The 20,832-nt window shown below is 41.6% G+C and overlaps 1 protein-coding gene across 1 annotated transcript in view; it reads left to right on the forward strand.

Annotated features, from left to right (window-relative positions):
* Positions 1–20,832, forward strand: part of large1 (LARGE xylosyl- and glucuronyltransferase 1) — a 144,250-nt gene that overhangs the window by 54,968 nt on the left and 68,450 nt on the right. The window contains exons 4-6 of the mRNA XM_085769398.1: positions 3,930–4,012; positions 14,904–15,027; positions 16,127–16,298. Coding sequence (XP_085625524.1) covers positions 3,930–4,012; positions 14,904–15,027; positions 16,127–16,298 — 379 coding nt within the window. The remainder of the gene's footprint in view (positions 1–3,929; positions 4,013–14,903; positions 15,028–16,126; positions 16,299–20,832) is intronic.

Consider the following 20,832-nt stretch of genomic DNA (forward strand, 5'->3'; position numbering starts at 1 on the left):
TTACCAAGCTATTTTTAGAACGGCGGAGCAGAGCGGCGAGCTGCTCAGACTCATGAAATTTCTTGGCTTTCCTCATCAAAAAACTCATCAAATACACAATCCAAAGTTTTCTAGGTAAATTCATGCAAAACTGCTGATACATGTTCCCGTCGTTCAGCAAGCAGTCTCTGCATTTGCCTCGAAAACAACTCGTAACGTTCTGTTATCTCATAGCGTGGTGAATGTGCAGGTCACAACTTGTACATGAGAGTGTCTTGGAGTTGTTGGATTCCATGAGCCTCCGTAGCGTAGTTCTGAGCAGCTCGCGGCTCTTCTCCGCCGCACCAACCATTAAAGGTAACAAACCTACTCCCAAAACTATAGGGATGGCAATGGGCCAATTTGCCAAAATGTTGAACTATCCCTTTAACTCAATTCAATTCACACTGTCCTGTAGGTAGAAATACCCATTCGCTCTGTTGAGTTCGAAATGCAAAGTAATCCGCTACTGAAAATAGACCCCCAAAAAATGCTTTATTTCTGTGCTTCAGATAAGATTGATGAAAAGCTACAGTGACCAGCTGTTGAAGGGAATTTCAGAGCCTTGCTCAGTCATTAATACCAGAGGGTTAGGAGCTAGGAATTATTTGCCCTTCATCTGGGAATTAGTGACAATAAGAAAAGTATAGAAGAACACATAATCTGTCTTTTACGTATCTGAAATTGAGGTTCAGTAGTGATGGTAGTTCAAACCAAAGGCTGTCTATCCAAATTTAAAACTTGAGCATGAAGAAGACCAGCTTGTGTTTTTTAAGTTATCTTCTCCATGGTGTCTTCCATGGCAGTGCCAGGTTTTATCTCTCCCATGAGCAGCTGACTGAGACTGATTTAGTTTTTCTGGCAACATGTTCAGACTTGAGTCACAATACGTTTCTTTGATTAATAAGTGAAAATTGAGTGTGATAAGCCCATCACCTGCTGAGCTGAGTCAGACAGTCGGATGCACCTCAGCTCATTGTCAGTGTAGTAACTTGATGACAGCTGTCTGACTCATTCTATACAAAGCGTTTGCTCTGTGATGCAGCACCACTGCCTGTTTTTCTGAGGCTTAATAAACCTAAAACCTAAAAAAAGTTGATTTAAAAGTAAATAAATATAATAAATTCCTCAGATGATTTAGGTATTTAGGTTCTCTCTACTTCACCAGGAAATCCTAAAGCAGGACATGAGTGGAGGACAATGCTTGTTTTCCAGTTGATAGAAAAGTGAAGTCCACTTATTTAAAGGGATACGCCAATTTTTATTTTTTTTTACGTGTCTTGCCTCACTCCCAAGTCCATGACAAGCAGATAGACACCATCCTTTCGACTGTGCGTGCAGTAACAAGGGAGAGCCCGTATTGCCCGTAATTAGCTTAGCTCAAACGCTGGAAGTGTATCGGTAGTGTTAGCCTGCCTCCACCTAAAGTCATCAGAGAAACTCTTTAGCAACTCTAAACGGACCGATCTTCGTCTCAGAGCTGACAAAACTCTCCGGTAAGGCATCTTGGGCGGTCAAATGCCGGTAACTGGACGAGATCGGTCAAAACGGAGGGTTCAAGCTAAGACGATTTATTTTGGTTCAAGCTAGCTACATCGAGGGTAGGTTAGCTTCCTATTTCAAAGTAAAAGCACTTCTGTATGTAAAGGGCAACGGGTGTTTTATTTTGTGAAAGTAACTGGAAGTGCGTTGGTCACAACAGCTAGCTTGAGTAGCGCCGAATTCGTAAATTGTAAACAGCTGGTATTTAGACAAATTAACGACACACTGCTGATCTAAACGGCTACTTTCTCGCCTAAAAATGTTTGAAATGTCGATAAAGTGATATATTTACGGAGTTTAGAGCTAAAATGAAATCAGCTTCTGACTGCTGATTTCGGCTCCGGTAGGAGGCAGGCTAACACTACCTCTACACTTCCAGAGTTTGAGCTAAGCTAATTACAGGCGCTACGGCTCTATCTCCCTTGTTACTGCATGCACAGTCAAAAGGATGGTGTCTATCTGCTGGTCATGGACTCGGGAGTGAGGCAAGACACGAAAAAAAAATGTTGGCGTATCACTTTAACAAAGTGAGTCTCCAGGTGTTGGACGTCCCGGCACTACAGCATACATGAAAACAAGTTGTATAAAGCCTCTTGTGTCTCAAGAGGGTGCTGTGTGAAGTCTGATAAATGTCCTCAAGTGAGGCCACTTGAGTCAGCACTGGTTATTTCTGAAGAATGTATGTTTGAAAAAGAAAAAAAAAATCCCCACCAGGTTTGAAAGAAGAAGAGAACAGAGAATAACGATCTGCTGCATCCATTTCCATCCTTTTCTTATTTTATATAACGGTCCGTCAGTCGGCCAGCCGGCGCTGTGGGGTTCAATGCTAAATCTGTGCACTTTTAAATGAGCATAAATGGTTTTACCAGTAATGGTGCTGGTACAATAAAGGGATAGAAGGAGGGCAGGATGGAGGCATTTAAGTAAATCATAGATGGGATTTTATTTGATTAAAAGTGCACAGTGTGTAATTTACTGACAAGAGGACAGAGAGCAACCAGAGTCGGTGAGTCAGTGAGTTGGCCTGGCAACAGAAGAAGTTCCACTCACTTCTGATGAATGTATTATGAACATTTGAATAAAGACGACTTGGGAACACCTACATAATACATTTTCACATCTCTTTAGAGCTGAGATGAAGAATGCAACAAGGAAAACATGAGCTCCAGGGCTGAATCTCCTCCACACACACACACACACATTCTCATTGGCAGGTGTGTATGATTTGAGTGTAGAGCTCTGAAAAGGAATATGCCCTCAGATGGTTTCTTATCAGCACCCTCTACTTTTCTCCCACATCAGCTGTCACTCACACAGTTCTCAGCCACGCATTGTTCAGAAGGCAGTCGACTGCGGGGCAGTGAACTCCTTCAGGTGCTGGGGGGAGTTGGGTAGGGGGGTGGGGGGTGTGGCAGTCAGACTGAGTGCTTGAGGACGACCCTTGCTCATTTGGATGGTTGGCCCCCACTGCCCTGGTCCAGACCCCCAGCAGGGAGATTACTGTAGAAGCTCTCATATCAGGAGATACATGTGGAGTTGAGAAATGTCCATCAGTCATACAAGGTGAAACTGAGGAGGGAACCAAACCATAAAAACAAAAACAAAAAAGTTTGGAGTGATGCAACATATATTGCCTCAGAGGGGTGTTGTAGAAATGAGCAGATATGGTACTTCATGCAAAGCAATTTAACAAAGCAAATAATTTGTTACACTACAAATTATACTTTTATATAGTTGCAGATTCCATTCCAAATGTTCCAGTGGCTGGTTTTTGTTTCACTTTCAAGTAAATCGTTCAGATAATTGTTATGTTGAAAAATAATGAAAGTAAGAACCGGCGTTTTTCCTTGAAATCCCTCAAATGGAACCACTACAAAGAAAATCCTAAGGGAGGTTTTTTAACATCCAATTTTCTCACTATAGTGACTCACCGATCCCCAAATACTGTATGTTTCATACCAGGAATAAACAGGACAGGAGAGTGTGTGGCTGGAAGGCAATACTTAACTCTGTACTCCTATGGTTGATCATAACTCTTCCTTTTGTAGTCTGATGTAAGATGATGGATGGATGGATGGATGGATGGATGGATGGATGGAAGGATGGGTGGGTGGATTGATGTCTGGATTAATGGATGGAAGGATGGATGGATGAATGCATTGATTGGATACATGGATGGATGGATGGATGGATGGATGGGTCCAGACTCCTGCCACAACTCCTTGTGTTCAGGTCAGACATCATGCTGCCCAAGTAGACGGCAGCATAAAACCCCTCTTTGGTGAAAACAAAACCAAAACATAAGTCTAACCTGTTTTTCTTTTGTATCTCACTATATCTCTGCTAATCTGTCTCATGTTTCTCCACAGACCATCCACGTGGCCATCGTATGTGCGGGTTACAATGCAAGTCGAGATGTGGTGACGCTGGTTAAATCAGTCCTTTTCCACAGGTACAGTTCTGCCTACACCTTCCTACACCAACATCGTCTCCTTTAAGTTACACTTACAAACTAATGTGCAACAGCAAATACAAATTGTAGGTAATCCCAACAGGATTCCATTTTCTTGGAGCACACTGAGAAAATGTTGTGAAGTGATATCTGGAAAGCAGTTTGAATGTTGATCGTGGACGTACTGACCACATGCAGCACTGTTCTCAACAAATATCCATTACTTTAAAGCAGAAGTAAGTGATCCGGTCGTTTTGGCTAACTTCCTGTCATCGGATGGAGTTAGCAGTCCCCGCCCTCGTCCCTACGTCACCACATTCACACGCATCCCTTGGCTGCACACACAGAGAGGACCGCCCCTTTATGCCGTTCTCTCTCCTCATTGGATAAAGGTTGTAGGATACAAGGAAAGTTTTCTCCTCGGCTCAGAGCAGAGCAGAGTGACTGACAGACCCGTGTTTCAGACCAAACACTCTATGTAAGTGATTGCTGTCGGAAGATATAACTATTTAAGACTTATATTAACACAAACATTCCGCTTACTTCTGCTTTAAGCCTGTAATTTAGAAAAAGCAAAAATCTTCGCACATCCACTTCTCAGGCAGGTGCGTCGGAGGGCGACAATGAAGTCCAAAAAATAAAAAAATATACGTATGTAAAAATATAATGTATTTTTTTAAATTACAGGCTTGAAAAAGAAGAGTTCCCGCACACATGGCCAACTTGCAGAATTTATTATGCAACGTTTCGGTACTAGACCTTTTTCAAGCAAATGTGCACATTTGCTTGAAAAAGCTCTAGTACCGAAACGTAAACGTAAAATAAATTCTGCAAGTTGGCCATGTGTGCGGGAGCCTGTAATTTAAAAAAATACATTATATTTTTACATCCCAAAACAAACAAACAAAACAATAATATGCAGAGACAGTGAGTTGATAGTGTCAGACCTGCAGAGTGTCTTCTGCTCTGCTTCGTCTCCGTATGATCCTAACAACCTGCAGCAACACAGTAGGGAAGTGTATGTGTAGCCTGTGAGCCTAAACTCAGGGCTAAAAAAATAAGGGCTGTAAAGCAGCATGAAGCTACTGTGAGCACACGGCACTGCAGCACACAGTCAGGGTTAGATCATGGTCTCTAATCCTGAAAAAGTCTTGCAGTGGGAATGTAGGTGTCCACTCCACTGTCACTTTTCACACTCACCAAATGACCAGCAGCATCCGACAACCTCAACCACTTCACTGCAGCTCAGGTGAGGTAAATGAATGCAGTTCATTTATTCACACACATTTGTCATGAATAGGGATGTTTGGATTTACTGGTATTGACGATGAATGTTATAAAACGATGAAATATTGCTGTCACATTAATAATACACATATGATGGAGGCTGCCCTCGTAGCTCACCTGCTAGAGTGCATACATGTGTAAGCCTGAGTGCTCACCACACACAGTGGCCTGCTATCACCATATTAATAAAAAGATACATAAATTAAAAAATTAAAAAAATCTCCTGAAGGATGAGAGAGACGGGCCTGCACTCACATTATTTACCGTAGGAGCACTTAACTGTTAAACAGCGTGAAACATCACTTGATGTTCGATGTGTGCCATTAGTCTTATGTAAACATGAATAATGAATGGTTTATTATGCGTCGGAGATAGAGGGTCCATTAGTAATCAGTCAGCGTTGCATTCAGCATCATCGCCTCCAAGAGCCCCGCTTGTTAATTAGCTCCGAAGTTGCAGGTGAATTAATCATAAGTGCAATTATAATTTAATTTTATATCGATAGAAAGTCGTCCGTAACTCCTGCTGACAGAGACAACCTCAGACTCTGTCATTTTACTTTCTTTGTTGTGGCCAGAGACACTTAATCAGGACACCACCTGACTCTGGCTGAAAAAACATGACATTTCTGTCAAGTTAAAAATATTCTCTCTAATAAAACAATAGGGGGTCCTGCGCAAAATTGAGCGTAACTAACTTTTGCTTCTTTTTAAGAATTCAAACTTTTTTTGTAATTGATCCAACTAGTGAACACTTAACTCTTTGAAACCTTCAGAAGCAATTTACATTAAAAATGATATCTCTTCCTTTAACATCAGAACACGTCACAAACTTATTCCATTTGGTTATATCATTTCCCCATTTGATCTCATATACACATAGATCTTCAGCTAAGCCCGGTAATATAGCTTTTACACATTCAGACAGGCAGCTAATGCAGCACGATCCAGATCAGTCAAAAGATAATAAAATAAAACTGTTCAAAATTAACTTTTTATGTGTGAATCTACTGTGAGCAATAAAAAGATAATGAAGAGAATCTTAAATACCCAGACAGTTGTAGTGTGGGTAATGAAGACTAGCCTACAGTACTAGAAACAGTTTGAAAGTGAGAGGATGCCGTGATCATCAGTTAGGTTCTGCACAATTGATCGACTGTCTGAACAAATCAATTGACTGTTTTTCTATCTGCAACTTCAGATTGTGATGAGCACCTCCAGGTGTGAGATGTTGATATGATGTATTGTACAGAGACTTGTACAACTCATTTTCCAAAATACCAAATCTAGTTATTAACTTTTGTAGCCTATACATCCAGTAACATTTTTGATTAAAAATGAGACAGAATGTCCCACCAGAATTGCTATTATGATTGTATACACTTATTAAAAAAACCTTTAGGTGCCTTCAGATGCACTCAAAACAAATGGAGATTGTGTATAACTTTTGTTTTTCATTAAAGAAAGCCGATGTTGTTTAGTGCAGGCCAAATGCCAAACAAGCTTTTTTCTGTGTTTCTGAGAATAAGTCATTACACTGTGAGAGTGGAGGTAAAGCAAACAACCTGAGTTCAGGTCAAATCCCCAGATATGGGTTATGATTTCAGGTTACAAAATAAGTTATGTTTAAAGTGTAAAGGGAACATAACTCCTCTCTAAAGTGTGACTCATGCAGTGGGTGGAGTTTGAAGATTTCCATCCAATTCAACAGACTTTTTTGTTGACTCTGGCGAAAAAGAAGTTAGCTTACTATAGTAAGAGGAAAAGCAGGCACTGAGGCACTCTGAATTATAAGTTATACATAATAAAAATCCTATATTGTTGCTTTATCACACATCTGATGGGCACCTAACGTGTTTTTACCTGGTTCCATGCAGCACTCCCACTCCCCTCAGACGTTATTTGTAGGGGACAGGTGACCAGCAGCATAGCTAATGTGCCAACAACTCCTGCAGGCTGTGTTTAATCAGAGGGGATATTCAAATGTTGACTCGCTGTTGTTCTGCATCCGAGCTCCCCCATATGCGCGCAGAGAGAAGCCCGAGGTCGTCCTGCTGTCTGTCATCTAACAGCGTGGGGATTCCTGCTGGATGACTGAAATGACGGGACACGGGACATTGATTGTCAAACCCGGTGCGAGACGACCTGCAGCTTTTATCAAATACTCCCCCCAGAACCCTCCCGCAGGCTCTATATCTTCCCCTATATTGTGAATTTGTAATATAATATTGAATATGCTATAAATTCCCAGTGATACCAGATAAATCATGTGGTGGTCCATTCTTTTTAGTCACCGTGCCGCCAGTTAATTTCCAGCGGTGCTATGTTGTTTAGCGTGCGCTGTAAATCATATATTTGCCATCAGTTCATCTCTTTCCTCGGTAATGGAGAGCCCTGTAGAATTGCTCATTGTGTGACTGATGCTCCTCCATCTGAGAAATGGCCTTTTTCTGCCCTATTCAGTCAGACTGCGGGGGCCTCTCATCATTCCGATGTGTCCAACAGCAGCTGTACGTGTCCTGTCGGGATAATCCACGACCGCATCAGTCGTCTTTTCAAAAAAAGCTTTTCAATGAGCGATGTCTCTTCTTTGTCAGAGGAGGCGGTCGGAGTAACAGTGTTGTTACAGTGCGACAAAAAGGACCTCTTAGGAGGAGGCCGCTGTGAATCGTTGGAAGTACAAAGTGTCGCAATTCGTATCTTATCTCATCTCCTCCCGGGTCGACAGCGGTTTGTTTTAACCTTGACTACTTTCCTTGTGTATTCAGACAATGGTGGACCAGATCAGCAAACAGCATTATGGGTAAATTGAGCTGCATTTTCACTGCAGGAACTACGTGTTCTTAAACATGTTCTCTCTCTTGATAATGATCTCCTGACTTGATGTTCTGGAGTGAGGCTTTTGCCCAAAACACTTTTCACCAATCACATAGACTCTGAATGGGTCTATCTCATCTCTCTACGACCTTCCCTTCCCGAGATACTCCTCAAAGGGCCAACTCAACTTGTGGCTGAAAATGTCAAAGTGCCAACTCCACTTGTACATATGGGACCAAAAATAAGGTACTTCAATATGGGTACCAATCGACTCCAAATGGCCTGAAACGTGCTCCTAAACATGTTCTTGAGTGAGGCTTTTGCCCAAAACAGTCAAATTTTCACTTTTCACCGATCACATTCTGAATGGGTGAGTCTTTCTGGTCTGTAGCTCTGCAATGGGAGTCCTACAGACTTGGAAGTGTGATCCATCTGCCATAATTGGACCACGCTGATCTCTCATCTCTCTACGACCTTCCCTTCCTGAGATGTTCCTCAAACTGCCAAGTCAACTTGTGGCTGGGAATTTTCTGAGGCAGGGGCCCTTAGTCCATGTCTCCATCGGGAAACGCCCCCAAAGGACAATCTCCAGCAACTTATGGGGCTAAAAGCGTCCCTGCCTCAGTGTACTCCGAGCTGCCCCGAAAAAATCTGGGGGGGGCTCGAGGTTTACTCGGTGCTGATTAGGTATACTTAGTGTTGTTAGACCAAGGCTGATCTTGAGTACCACATTTTGACCACATTTTCAAGGTCTTGGTTTGACCAAGACCAAGGTCTTGTCTTGGAATCAACTATTTTAAGACTACATTCATTGACCAAGACTTGACCTTGGTCTTGACTAGGTCTTGGTCTTAACTTGGTCTTGGTTTAGGTGGTCTTGACTACAACACTATACTCAGAGCAGGATGTGACACCAACAGAAAGCACCAACATAAGAGTCATTTTTAAAACCCAGCATTAATAGAAAGCATCTACACTGCCAAAAAAAACCCACTACAGCAGCAGTAAAAAGGAAAAAAAAAAAACTGCCCCACAACGATTGTGCAACAATCAAAACTGTTGCACGTTGATTACGTCGCCTCAAGAATCCGGCAGGTCGGGGCGGTGCGTGGCGCAGTGGGTAGAGCGGCCGCCCCATGTAGAGGCTACAGTCCTCGCCGCAGGCGTCCCCGGTTCGAATCCCGCGTCGGGCAGACCTTTCCTGCGTGTCATTCCCCCTCTCTCTGCCTCCCCATTTCCTGTCTATCTCTACTGTCATCACTATCAAATAAAAAAGGCAAAAAAAAGCCTAAAAAATATACTTAAAAAAAAAAAAAAGAATCCGGCAGGTCAGTGGAGAAACGGCGGACTTACATGAACGAGTGAGAGGACAGACCCTGCCTCCTAAATCTAACCAGGAACTACCTTAGTGGAAACAGCCGTATAGACCAGGGGTTCCCAAACTTTTCCATGCCAAGGCCCAAATACTGTAACATTAGCCTCTGGCCGGAACCCCTTTACAAACCAATCGAGTTTTGGGGCTTGACGTTAGGCGCAAACTGTTAATGGTCATGATTACATGAATGATATTTTGTCTGGCAGTGACTTAGAAAGATGAGCATGGCAAATAAGGTTTCGACATGTTATATTATTATACATTATATTTTATAATAATGCTCAAAATATAATAACTCAATTTTATTTTGTTATTTGCATTTGTTCTCATCTTCCCTCCAATTTGCTGAGCACCCCCTGTCGGCCCCACTTTGAAAACCACTGGTATAGACAACAATGAAAAACAACCTACTTTTGTTGAGAACTAGTCAAAATGAGATGTTCAAAAAATAGCACACCCCAATGTCACTCAGTGCTGTTCTGGTTCATTAATCCCCCACACAGATCGGAGTTGATGAACAGAAACAGAATCTCTATTGTGGGATCCGACTGATAAACACACTGGGTGAATCATCACAGACAGAGTTGCCTTTAAATGCTGCTACGTCTCCATCCACAATGCAAACACTCGACTGGCTGTGGAAATTGCTTAATGTGAACAGAAAACATCAAACAGTACGTGGTGCAGATAGTGATGCAACAATTCAACCGGTGGCACGACGCTATCTGAGCTGGTTCTGATATTATTATTAATCTACTTTACATGATTCAGTGTTTCTGCTATTAGCAGTGTTTATTCAGTCATGATGAGTCATGTTTTAGTGTTAGTCATTCTGGATAATGCTGCTTTATTTATGGACGGGTTATCCTATGTTATGGCATTATGCAGACAAAGTGTGAAGTGTCTGATGTGGTGAACTCATGTCACCTCCTGCTGGTTCCAACTCATCAATTCATGCCGTTTTTTTTTTTTTTTCTTGACCTAAATTTACACTTTGTTTTTCTCTCCATTGCTTTAAAATGTGCTTAGATGTAGTTATATTTAAACAAAGCACAGTAAAGGACCGGATGGAGGACCGGGCGCTGCATCTTCTTGATGACAAACATCCACTGAAGGAACTGCACACACGCAGAAGTATGTAATTTAAATCAAATGGAAAGAGACAAAACAACCACAAAAGATCCACAATAAGACCACAAAGAGACACTAAACAGAAACACAGGCTATAAAGATGAGCAAAACCACCAGAAAAAACAACAACAAAATGACCACAAAGGGATGCAAAATGATTACAGAACACAAGAGGAACAATGGGGATAAACAACTAGAACACCTACAGAGACAAAAGTGATTACAAAGAGATGCAAAACTACAACAAGATGCTGTGGTGTCGCTTATTCTTGTTTCCCGAGTGTTATTTATGTATTTATTCATTTTCTGTCTCTAACCCAAGACCCATTGGCTCATAATCCATCTGGTAATGACGCATCACTGTACACTTTCAAACTACACAAATCCTGTAGGAGCCTTCATGATACAGCTCTGGAAAAAATTAAGAGACCACTCCCAAAATGATCAGTTTCTCTGGTTTTACTATTTATAGGTATGTGTTTGAGTAAAATATATATATGTATATATTTTTTTATTCTATCAACTACTGACAACATTTCTCCCAAAATTGAAAAAAAAAAATATTGTCATTTAGAGCTTTTATTGGCTGAAAATGACTAAACTAGTGTAAATAACAAACAAATCAAGTCTTTTCAGACCTTGAATAATAATAACGCAAAGAAAACACGTTCATATTTATTCCTAAAGAACACAGCAAGAATATTTGAACTCAGGAAGAGTTTATGAATCCGTTTTTGTGGGATAATGTCAATGTTTAATCCCAGCAGTGGTTTTTGTATGAAATCAGATGTGGTTCAGGTGATGATGACCTCATCATGTCTCATTAAGTAGAATGAGTTGTGTTTGTGTTGGTATTTAAAAAAGAATGACTGTCATACATGTAGAGATGCTTTTAAGAAACATTTGTGAACGTGGTCTCTTATTTTTTTCCAGAGCTGTACATGTAGCAGACAGGCTGAACGTGATGGTGTCTGTAATGAGGTCAGGATATGGAAATACTGCAGTTGATGTATTAAAGCAGCACGGTCTCCTGAGAGATTGGTATGAGGCTGAAATGCAGGACCCTGACTTGAGATCAATGCATCCCAGAGTGGAAGTAACTCCCTCCCTGCAGCAAGGTTCAGGACGGTCCTTCACCCCTGTCGTAGTCAATGTGAGCGCAATTAATCTAAATGCAAGTCCACTCTCAAAAGTCTACAGTGAATCAAGTTAACAATATTGCTAAGCGGTATAAGATTGCAAGGGGCCCGACTCTGGTTTAAGGGATAGTTCACCCAAAATTGAAATTTCACTCATTATCTACTCACCCTCATGTGGACTAAGGGCTGGGAGAAGTTTCAGAGTTATCCAAGGGGTCTCGGCATAGCAGTGCATGTCCATATGACGGTTGCAAATGGATACCAACTGTCTTCGTAACAAAAAGACACACCAAAAAACATCCAAATACCTCCATGCTGCTCGTATGTAATGTCCGTCTTGTATTGAAGCCCCGAAATGTGAAATTGTCCCGAAAAAAATTAAATAAGTCTATATTTCAAGCTTGTTTGTAGCGGAAGCTCCTCTTCCTGGTTCGTCAAATTTGGACGAACCAGAGTCTGTCTTCTTCTCAGTTCGTCAAATTTGGACGAACTGGGAAGAGGACAGACCCCTTCCAGAACCTTCCGCTACAAAACAAGCTTGAAATATAGACTTATTTAATTTTTTTCAGGACAATTTCGCATTCCGGGGCTTCAATACAAGACGGACATTACATACGAGCAGCATGGAGGTATTTGGATGTTTTTTGGTGTGTCTTTTTGTTACGAAGACAGTTGGTATCCATTTGCAACCGTTATATGGACATGCACTGCTATGCCGAGACCCCCTGTAACTCAGAGAAGCCACGGAGGACTCTGAAACTTCTCCCAGCCCTTAGTCCACATGAGGGTGAGTAGAATGAATGAAATTAAAATTTTGGGTGAACTATCCCTTTAAACCAGGATACGCTGTGTCATATTCTCCTAGTTATTGGCGTAATCCCATGATGCAGTGAGGGCCTTGTTGCCGCGGATATGAAGACCCTCTGTGTTTGTGCCGCCGCGGCTCTGACAGCTCGTATGAAGCCAGAGTTCCGAGGCATTCTGACAGCTCCCAGCCTCCTGTGCTTATTGAGCAAACGCAGCTGACACATTCATTCCCAAAGTCATTCAGCGCCAGACGCCCCGGGGTGCTCACATCCTCAGTTCACTGTCACTGTTTCTTGACCTGGTTTGAATGTCCTGAATCCATTTCGCACATAGACTGTGTGTGTTTTTGTTTGTGTGTGTGCTGATGTAAGTTATGGTCATCTCTGGATGAAGTGTTGGCAGTCGTTGCTGCATAACAAATGACATATGTCATTAAAGGAGAGAGTTTATAAGATGTTGAACATTTTCAATCCTACAGCCAATATTATTCATGCTTCAATGCTTTTATCAAAGCTGCAAGAACTGTTCTTTTAATAAAAGTAAACTATGTCCAATGTGAAATTATATCAGCTGTTGATTTCCAAAATATGACACAATGGTTTTATGAAAGCTACATATTAAACCTAACTTTGGGTATTGGTAGTAGCTGAAAGCATACACAGTTTCTACACAGTCAGATTCACCTTTAATCTTGTTTACGTTGTTCTGTTTCTTTATTGACAAATGAATTATACTTGATATGTGAGTACAGGGAGGTGGAGAGAACGTGTGTGTAACCATGAGTGTACAAAACCGAAAAAAGGGACAATAAAATAAGGCAACTAGATAAACTTATAAACACAAGATTTGCAAAGGCCCAACATCTGCCATCAATACAACTGAGACAGAATCACCGGTGAGAAGCACGGGATAGTGGATTCATGTGTGAGACCAAAGATGGCTGTCGTGTGTATCGTCAATATGAGAACACTGCAAATTGAAAATGTTAAATTACATCTTGCACCAAAATGATTTGCCCAAATTAGCATTTAAATCAAGAACAATGTGCCCAGAGAATACACTGTAGATAAATACAGCTACTAATCTCACCGACTCACCATGTCATTACATCTTTTTGCACTTTTTTAATACATAATAATTTTCGATGGTCTGTGCAGCCACATTTATTATAACATCTGGGGCTCTGCAGGAGTTTTATCAAGTCTTAGAAAGATTCTACAGATTTTTTAACAGACTGTCTGTTACAAACTGAGGGCAGGAGCGTCTAACATCATGAGGTTGCATTAAGGATTGTTTATACCTAGAGAACAGGATGTCTAAGGTGCTTGACCTTCAGATTACTTTTTTTATTCATCTTTTCAGTCTAGTTTTACTAAAGTATGATGCTACTAAACAAATGCAAAATAAAAGATTGGAGTTATTTTCTATTCTTCTTTGCCCTCCCTACGGTCTGTGGTTTTCAGCTCTGAGTCCAATGGTTACAGGAGAAGGCAGGATTTAAGAAAAAGGCTCAGAAATAAATATTGTAATTAGTTTTTTTCAAGGATTTCTTTTTCAATTTTACTAAACAGCCGGTTGCTGCGTGACATTACACAAACAAGAGGAACTTGTGCTTTTGTCTGGGACTATTTTCAGTGGTGGATTAATCCGCATTCGGCGTGGTAGGATGGTGGAGGAAAGTGTACAACAGTGCTGCATCTCGGTGTGTTTTTTGGATAACGCAGCTGTACTGGATCTCACAGAGGGATTGAATGCATCAGCCTTTGTACACTCAAACCTCTCAGTGGGATGCATTCACTGCTCGTAGGAATTTTTGATAACACAGAATAAGATAACACCTTCTCATTGTGGTTGCTCAGTTTCAGGATTTTAACATGTTTCCATGGCAAAGCAAAGATAAATAAATCCTGATGTACAATGTGAACAGTTGTAATTGGCAGCCACCTGCTTCAACCCTGGTTATTCAATGATATTTAATGATGAGCAAATCGCATGGACATAACTTAAAGTACAATTTTTTAACTAACTTTTTTTGTAAATGTTTGTTGAATAAACCTTTGTCTGGAGACTGTAGATAAGTTAAAGTTGTTTTTCTAAATAATTATCCTCTCTAGCTAATCCTGACTAATTGTTCAGCCCTAATTCACACAGTTTTCCTGCATTTATAAAATAAATTGAAGCTCCTCTGTGGAGCAGCGGTGGAGAACTCCCTCTGTGAATGTGTTGAAGTTGAAGAAATATCTTGAGGGATGTTTCTGTGAGAGAACACTGAACTTGTTTAACCATTGGTGTGTGTGTGTGTGTGTGTGTGTGTTTGTGTGTTTGTGTGTCTGCAGGCGGAACCCCCTACATTTCCATTTCATCACAGACTCCATCGCTCAGCAGATCCTGTCCTCCCTGTTCCATACCTGGATGGTTCCCGCCGTCAGGGTCGACTTCTATGACGCAGATGAGCTGAAGGTGAGAAACAACAGAGCCTCACTGACTCTGGATCAGTGGCAGAGCCAGAATGTGGCTAATGGGTAGGCCTGGATAAATCCGGATGGGCCTGATTATTTTTGACATTAGAATCGCCATCAACTATTCTAAATGTTCAAGAAAATAAAAACCACAACCAAACTTTTTAAAGGGACATTGTGTAACTTCTCCTGTTATCTATTCATGAAAATCGATTATTTTGTTCAAAAGTCTGTTTTTCATTAATCAGTAATCCCCCCATCAACAAACTGAAGTGTTCCTTTCAGCTCTGAATTAGCCGTTCATATCATTCATATCTCCATGGAGCGGGTAAGCTCGGTGCTGCTGCCATGTGGTGTCGCCATGTTTTTACGTTCAGTGGCAGCGTGACGGTCGGAAACCACGGAAACTCAGCGGAGACACCGGAGCTGTCGGCTCAGGTGGAGGTGGCGTCTGTGAAAAGTCACTGCGGTAACGCAGTGAGGAGGAATGGAGTGTTACACTGATGCTGCATTCACCTGCAGTCGGGCAGACGGCCGTCGGTAACAAACCAGATGTCATTTTAGTCACAGAAGTCCAGAGAAAGCCGGTAAAACGTGGGTCGGGTAAACAATATGACATCGCCATGACAACATATTGTCACGTGTATTGTTTTGCCCCGTGCTGACGGACCACTTGTTTACATAGAGGCTTGTTTATGCCGTTACGTGCAGCGGCTGTCGTCCGTCTGCCGTCTGCCCAATTTCACGTGAATGCAGCATGAAAAATACGATTGAGTTGCTTGCGATATACAACCGCAATGCTAGATGGGAGTAATTCCTACACAATGTACCTTTAAGCAAATTATATATAAAAAAAATATAGGCTATTTTTAAAAAATTTCATTTTTTTCCCCCATGAATCTAACTGGGTGGGCAATCTGTCACTCTGCGTGGGCCGGTGCCCATCCAGGCCCGTCGATAGCTCCGCCCCTGCTCTGGAAGTTTATCTGAGAAGTTCTGATCTCTGTATAAGCAACTCTATGAACGATGTTGTGCGAGTTACACATTTTTAAAAATTTGAAGTCGATTTAACAGCAAATGACCCCGATCCTGTGTTCCAGTCTGAGGTGTCATGGATCCCTAACAAACATTACTCCGGGATCTACGGTTTGATGAAGCTGGTGCTCACCAAGACGCTGCCGTCCGACCTGCAGAGAGTCATCGTCCTGGACACAGACATCACCTTCGCCACAGACATCGCTGAGCTCTGGGCCGTTTTCCACAAGTTCAAAGGTAATACACCTCCTGCTTTCCTAATTCTGTGCAACCTCACTATATATACATGAATATTATATTTCATCAAGGTTTTGACCCTAAATTGGTTTGTAAAGGCTGTTTTGTCCTGTAGCTGAAACATGACAGGCCATCCTCATGTTGATAAATGAGGTAATTTCTTATAGTTTGATTATGTAGGTTGTTTTCCAGTGCTGACACAGTGTTGAAACTAAGTGTGGAGATCTGGTCAGGCTAACATTAATTTGTTTTATGTGATATTGTATGGAGTATATAGTTTTCCCCTGATGGTCTCAGTCCACTTTTGCCCAATGGCCTCAAACTTTTAATTTCTTTGCTAAGGTGGCGCTTGTGTTGGAGTCTGTGCTATAAGCTGGTTCTGTATTACTAAGCCAGAATTACCTAGTGTTGCTCATTTTTGGCAGACTGGAAGAGAGGCACTGAGGTGTGAGCAGAAACACCACCATGCACACACACAACACACATTTGGATGTTTCCAGAAAGTCTGGCCCGAGTCCTCCACAGAGAAACGAGTCCACATGGCTGAGTCCTCAAACGGAGCTAATAAGTTGCTTGATCGTGTGTGAAATGTGAAGATTTGCTATTTTTCAATGCGATTCTTTTACTGGTTGTCGGTCAAAGGAAACCAAACGGGCCGACAGACATCAGCTTGGACTCTGGTGTTTTTTTAATTTAACTTTGCGAATCCATCATTCACACCCATTTCACCTTGCGATTGGCCAGTTTGCTGCTGTCAACTGTTCCTGGCGCTTTTCATGTAAACAACCAAACGCAGCACTGTGAGCGGTTTCCAGGATAGAGACTGTCTGAGAATGTAAACCTCCATATTTAAACAACACCTCTCCCCCCCCTCCGTGCCAGCTGGCTCTTTTCCCTCCACCTGCCAGAGCGGCTCATCGTAAACACGTCCGACAGCACATCGTATGAACTAGCCCCGTTCCAGGATACATACACACATGATTGGACACGGCCCAACAGACAATCAGACAAGTACGTCTTTGGAAAGTCAGACTCTAATAGTATCCTGCCAGTTGTTTTTTTCTTTAAACAGTGGGCCAGCGGGAGGTGCGGAGGCAATGCGACACCTTCCTGTGAGCACGTCTCTGGGAGGTGGAGGAGAGAGTGAAGACTGAGGAAGGCACGGCAAAATACATTTTCCCTTAATTACACTCCATTACAAAAGAGGACAAAGGGGATTGCCTTTTTTTTTTCTTTAGTTGGCTGAATTAACTGCAAAATAAATGTATTACCGAGTCGACTCCGGGTCTCACACAGCTCGTAAGACCGGGGATAAAAACTCACTGAGTTCTTCTCCTGGGCGGCGCAAATTAGAGTAATGTGGACATGGCAAGAAAGTGAAATCATCATCATCATCATCACCATATGTCATAGTCTCTTAGAAATCTCTTACTGTTACAACAGCAACCCAACCCATCATATTAAATCCGTCTTTAGCTAAAGGTCACACGAGCCTCTCACACTCACTTTGGTCTCAGAACAAGCTGGGCATCAACAATCATTAGTGTTGTTGCCCCGAGATAAAATGAATGGTGGCAAACAGGTGAGAAGGTTTATGTGGCACACATATTCAGGGATGTTTCAAATCATAGGGGAAGTATCAGTATTAGTCAGTATTACTATAGCAGTATGTTTTTGTTTTTCCCCATCATTTTATTGGATATTATACACACACATTGATGTGTGATTACAGAACAACACACAGAACAGATACATGCAATAATAACGGCACCAAGCAAAATAAACAGAAAGAAAACCAATAGGTAATAGGTTACTTGTAAAATATTTTGAGATCAATGTTTTGCTAGGAGACAGATTGTTAAATTGGGTTTGCATTTGCAAGGTATAGTATAAGGGGGTTGGCAAGTTTTTTCTAAAATGTTGGTGTGTTGTCTTTCAAAACGTGGCATTCTTAGTTATGCCCTCTAGCCACATCTTAGATGTTGGCGTATTTACACTCTTCCATAATGTGAGAATCATTTTTTTGCTATAATGAGACTGTAGGAGATAAAACATTGTTGTGCTTTGCTTAATTTTGTAAATACCCTAATGTTAAAAGGATAGTTTAACATTTTGGCTAATTGTCCCATTGCCATAATCTCTATAGTCTTAGGAGTAGGTTTGTTACCTTTAATTGTTGGTGCAAGCTATTTGCTCACAGAGCCGTGAGCTGCTCAGAGCTACGCTATGGAGACTCATGGGATTTCTTGGTTTCCCTCATCAAACTCATCAAATACACAATCCAACAACTCCAAAACGCTCTGGTGGACAAGTTGTGAGCTGCACATTCACCACGCTATGAGATAATAAGGGAACGGCTCTGCTCCACCGTTCTAAAAATAGCTTGCACCGACAATTAAAGGTAACGAACCTACTCCTTTATTAGCAATGGGCCAATTTGCCAAAAATGTTGAACTATCCCTTTAAGCTCGGCCCAATATGTAAGTCTGGAATAAATAGATGTGCTGACCACGTCCTCTTCTAATTGATATTCAACCTCTATGCTCATCTTGCCTCGTGACATCATCCTCCTGACATCTATGATTAAAGTCAATAAAAACAAGCAAACATTCATCAGAACTGGCCTTGACGGCGGAAAGACGAGCACACACCTACATCTGCTCACCCGACTATTGAATAAGCCTCATGTTTACCAAACCAAAAAGATTATGTAGAAACTGAAGGGAAAGCCTGGCGAGTTCAAAAGGATTCGAGGGAGGATTTTGAACATTTCTGGAGGCAGTCCGCAACATAGTTCTCCCTTTTTTTATTTTCAAAGGATATCAAAGAACCCAGCTGTCATGTGTGACTCAGACATGTCTAATACTCCTCTGCTTATAGCGATCACAGTTACAGTGATGGGTTGTTTATATAATGCAAAAAATAAAGTCTGGGATGGAATTATGCATTTATGAATATGTTTTATTACTGCTAATAGTAATAAATGACTCCACTTACAGTGTTGAGTTAGGATCTTTTCATGCATATGTGTAAAAAAAAAAAGAAAAAGAAAAGAAAAGAGGAACAACTGGTAGTCTACTGCGTATGCTCAGGCTCTCCTCTGACTTATTTGTTGTTGAGCCAGTGTGTAACAACTATCCTTTGCCTGCTCTCCCAATATAACTTAGAGTATGTTTGTGTGTGTTTGTGTGTTTGTGTGTTTGTGTGTTTGTGTGTTTGTGTGTGGGTTCCCGCTCACCATGCAATATCTTTGATATCTCCCTCACCCGGGCTCAGTGAGTCATTTTGCCTCCCATTCCTGCTCAGTTCATGTTTTGGGTCATTTTACAGAGTGTAATTATCACCCGCCCCACACACACACACACACACACACACACACACACACACACACACACACACACACACACACACACACACACACACACACACACATAGCAGCAGTGTGGTACGTGAATGGGGTGTGTATTTTCATCCAGAACATACAGATGGAGGAGGAAGTTGCAATAAAGTTAAGGAATAGTTCACTCAAAATTGAAATTTCACTCATTATCTACTCACCCTCATGTGGACTAAGGGCTGGGAGAAGTTTCAGAGTCCTCCGTGGCTTTTCTGAGTTACAGGGGGTCTCGGCGTAGCAGTGCATGTCAATATAACGGTTGCAAATGGATACCAACTGTCTTCGTAACAAAAAGACACACCAAAAAACATCCAAATACCTCCATGCTGCTCGTATGTAATGTCCGTCTTGTATTGAAGCCCCGAAATGGGAAATTGTTCCAAAAAAAAAAAAAAAAGTCAATATTTCAAGCTTGTTTGTAACGGCAGCTTCTCTTCCTGGTCCGTCCAAATCTTGCGAGATTTTGCGCCGGCGTCAGTAATCGCACTGACTCTCGCGAGATTTGGACGGACCAGGAAGAGAAGCTTCCACTACAAAACAAGCTTGAAATATAGACTTATTAAATTTTTTTTGGTGTGTCTTTTTGTTACGACGACAGTTGGTATCCATTTGCAACCGTTATATGGACATGCACTGCTACGCCGAGACCCCCTGTAACTCAGAGAAGCCACGGAGGACTCTGAAACTTCTCCCAGCCCTTAGTCGACATGAGGGTGAGTAGATAATGAGTGAAATTCGAATTTTGGGTGAACTATTCTTTTAGTTTAAAGCAGTAAATAGTGAAGCTGTCCCTGTCACTACTGTGTATGAATGTATCAATGAGATGCTAATCTGCATTAGGAATAAAGAAAACATTTGATTATAGTAATCACCCATAATGACACATTTCACATTCACAGACGCAGCTGAAAAACTGAAGGGTCAGAGCTCCCGGTGTGGGTGGGATGGATGGGTGATGGCTTTCTGGAGGGGCGGGGTGAGTGGTGGTGGGAGGGATGAGGTGGGCTGATCTGGCACCTATGTAATTATTATTTTTTTGTTGTTGTTGTTCATTGTTTTATTATTCAGCTCAAGGGCTGTTATGTTACAAAACCAATAAAGGGAATGTTGATAAAAAAGATGGAGGAGGCCATAGAA

Source organism: Trachurus japonicus, chromosome 23, assembly GCF_045865225.1.
Source record: "Trachurus japonicus isolate A0001 chromosome 23, Traja_1.0".
Classification (NCBI taxonomy): Eukaryota; Metazoa; Chordata; class Actinopteri; order Carangiformes; family Carangidae; genus Trachurus; species Trachurus japonicus.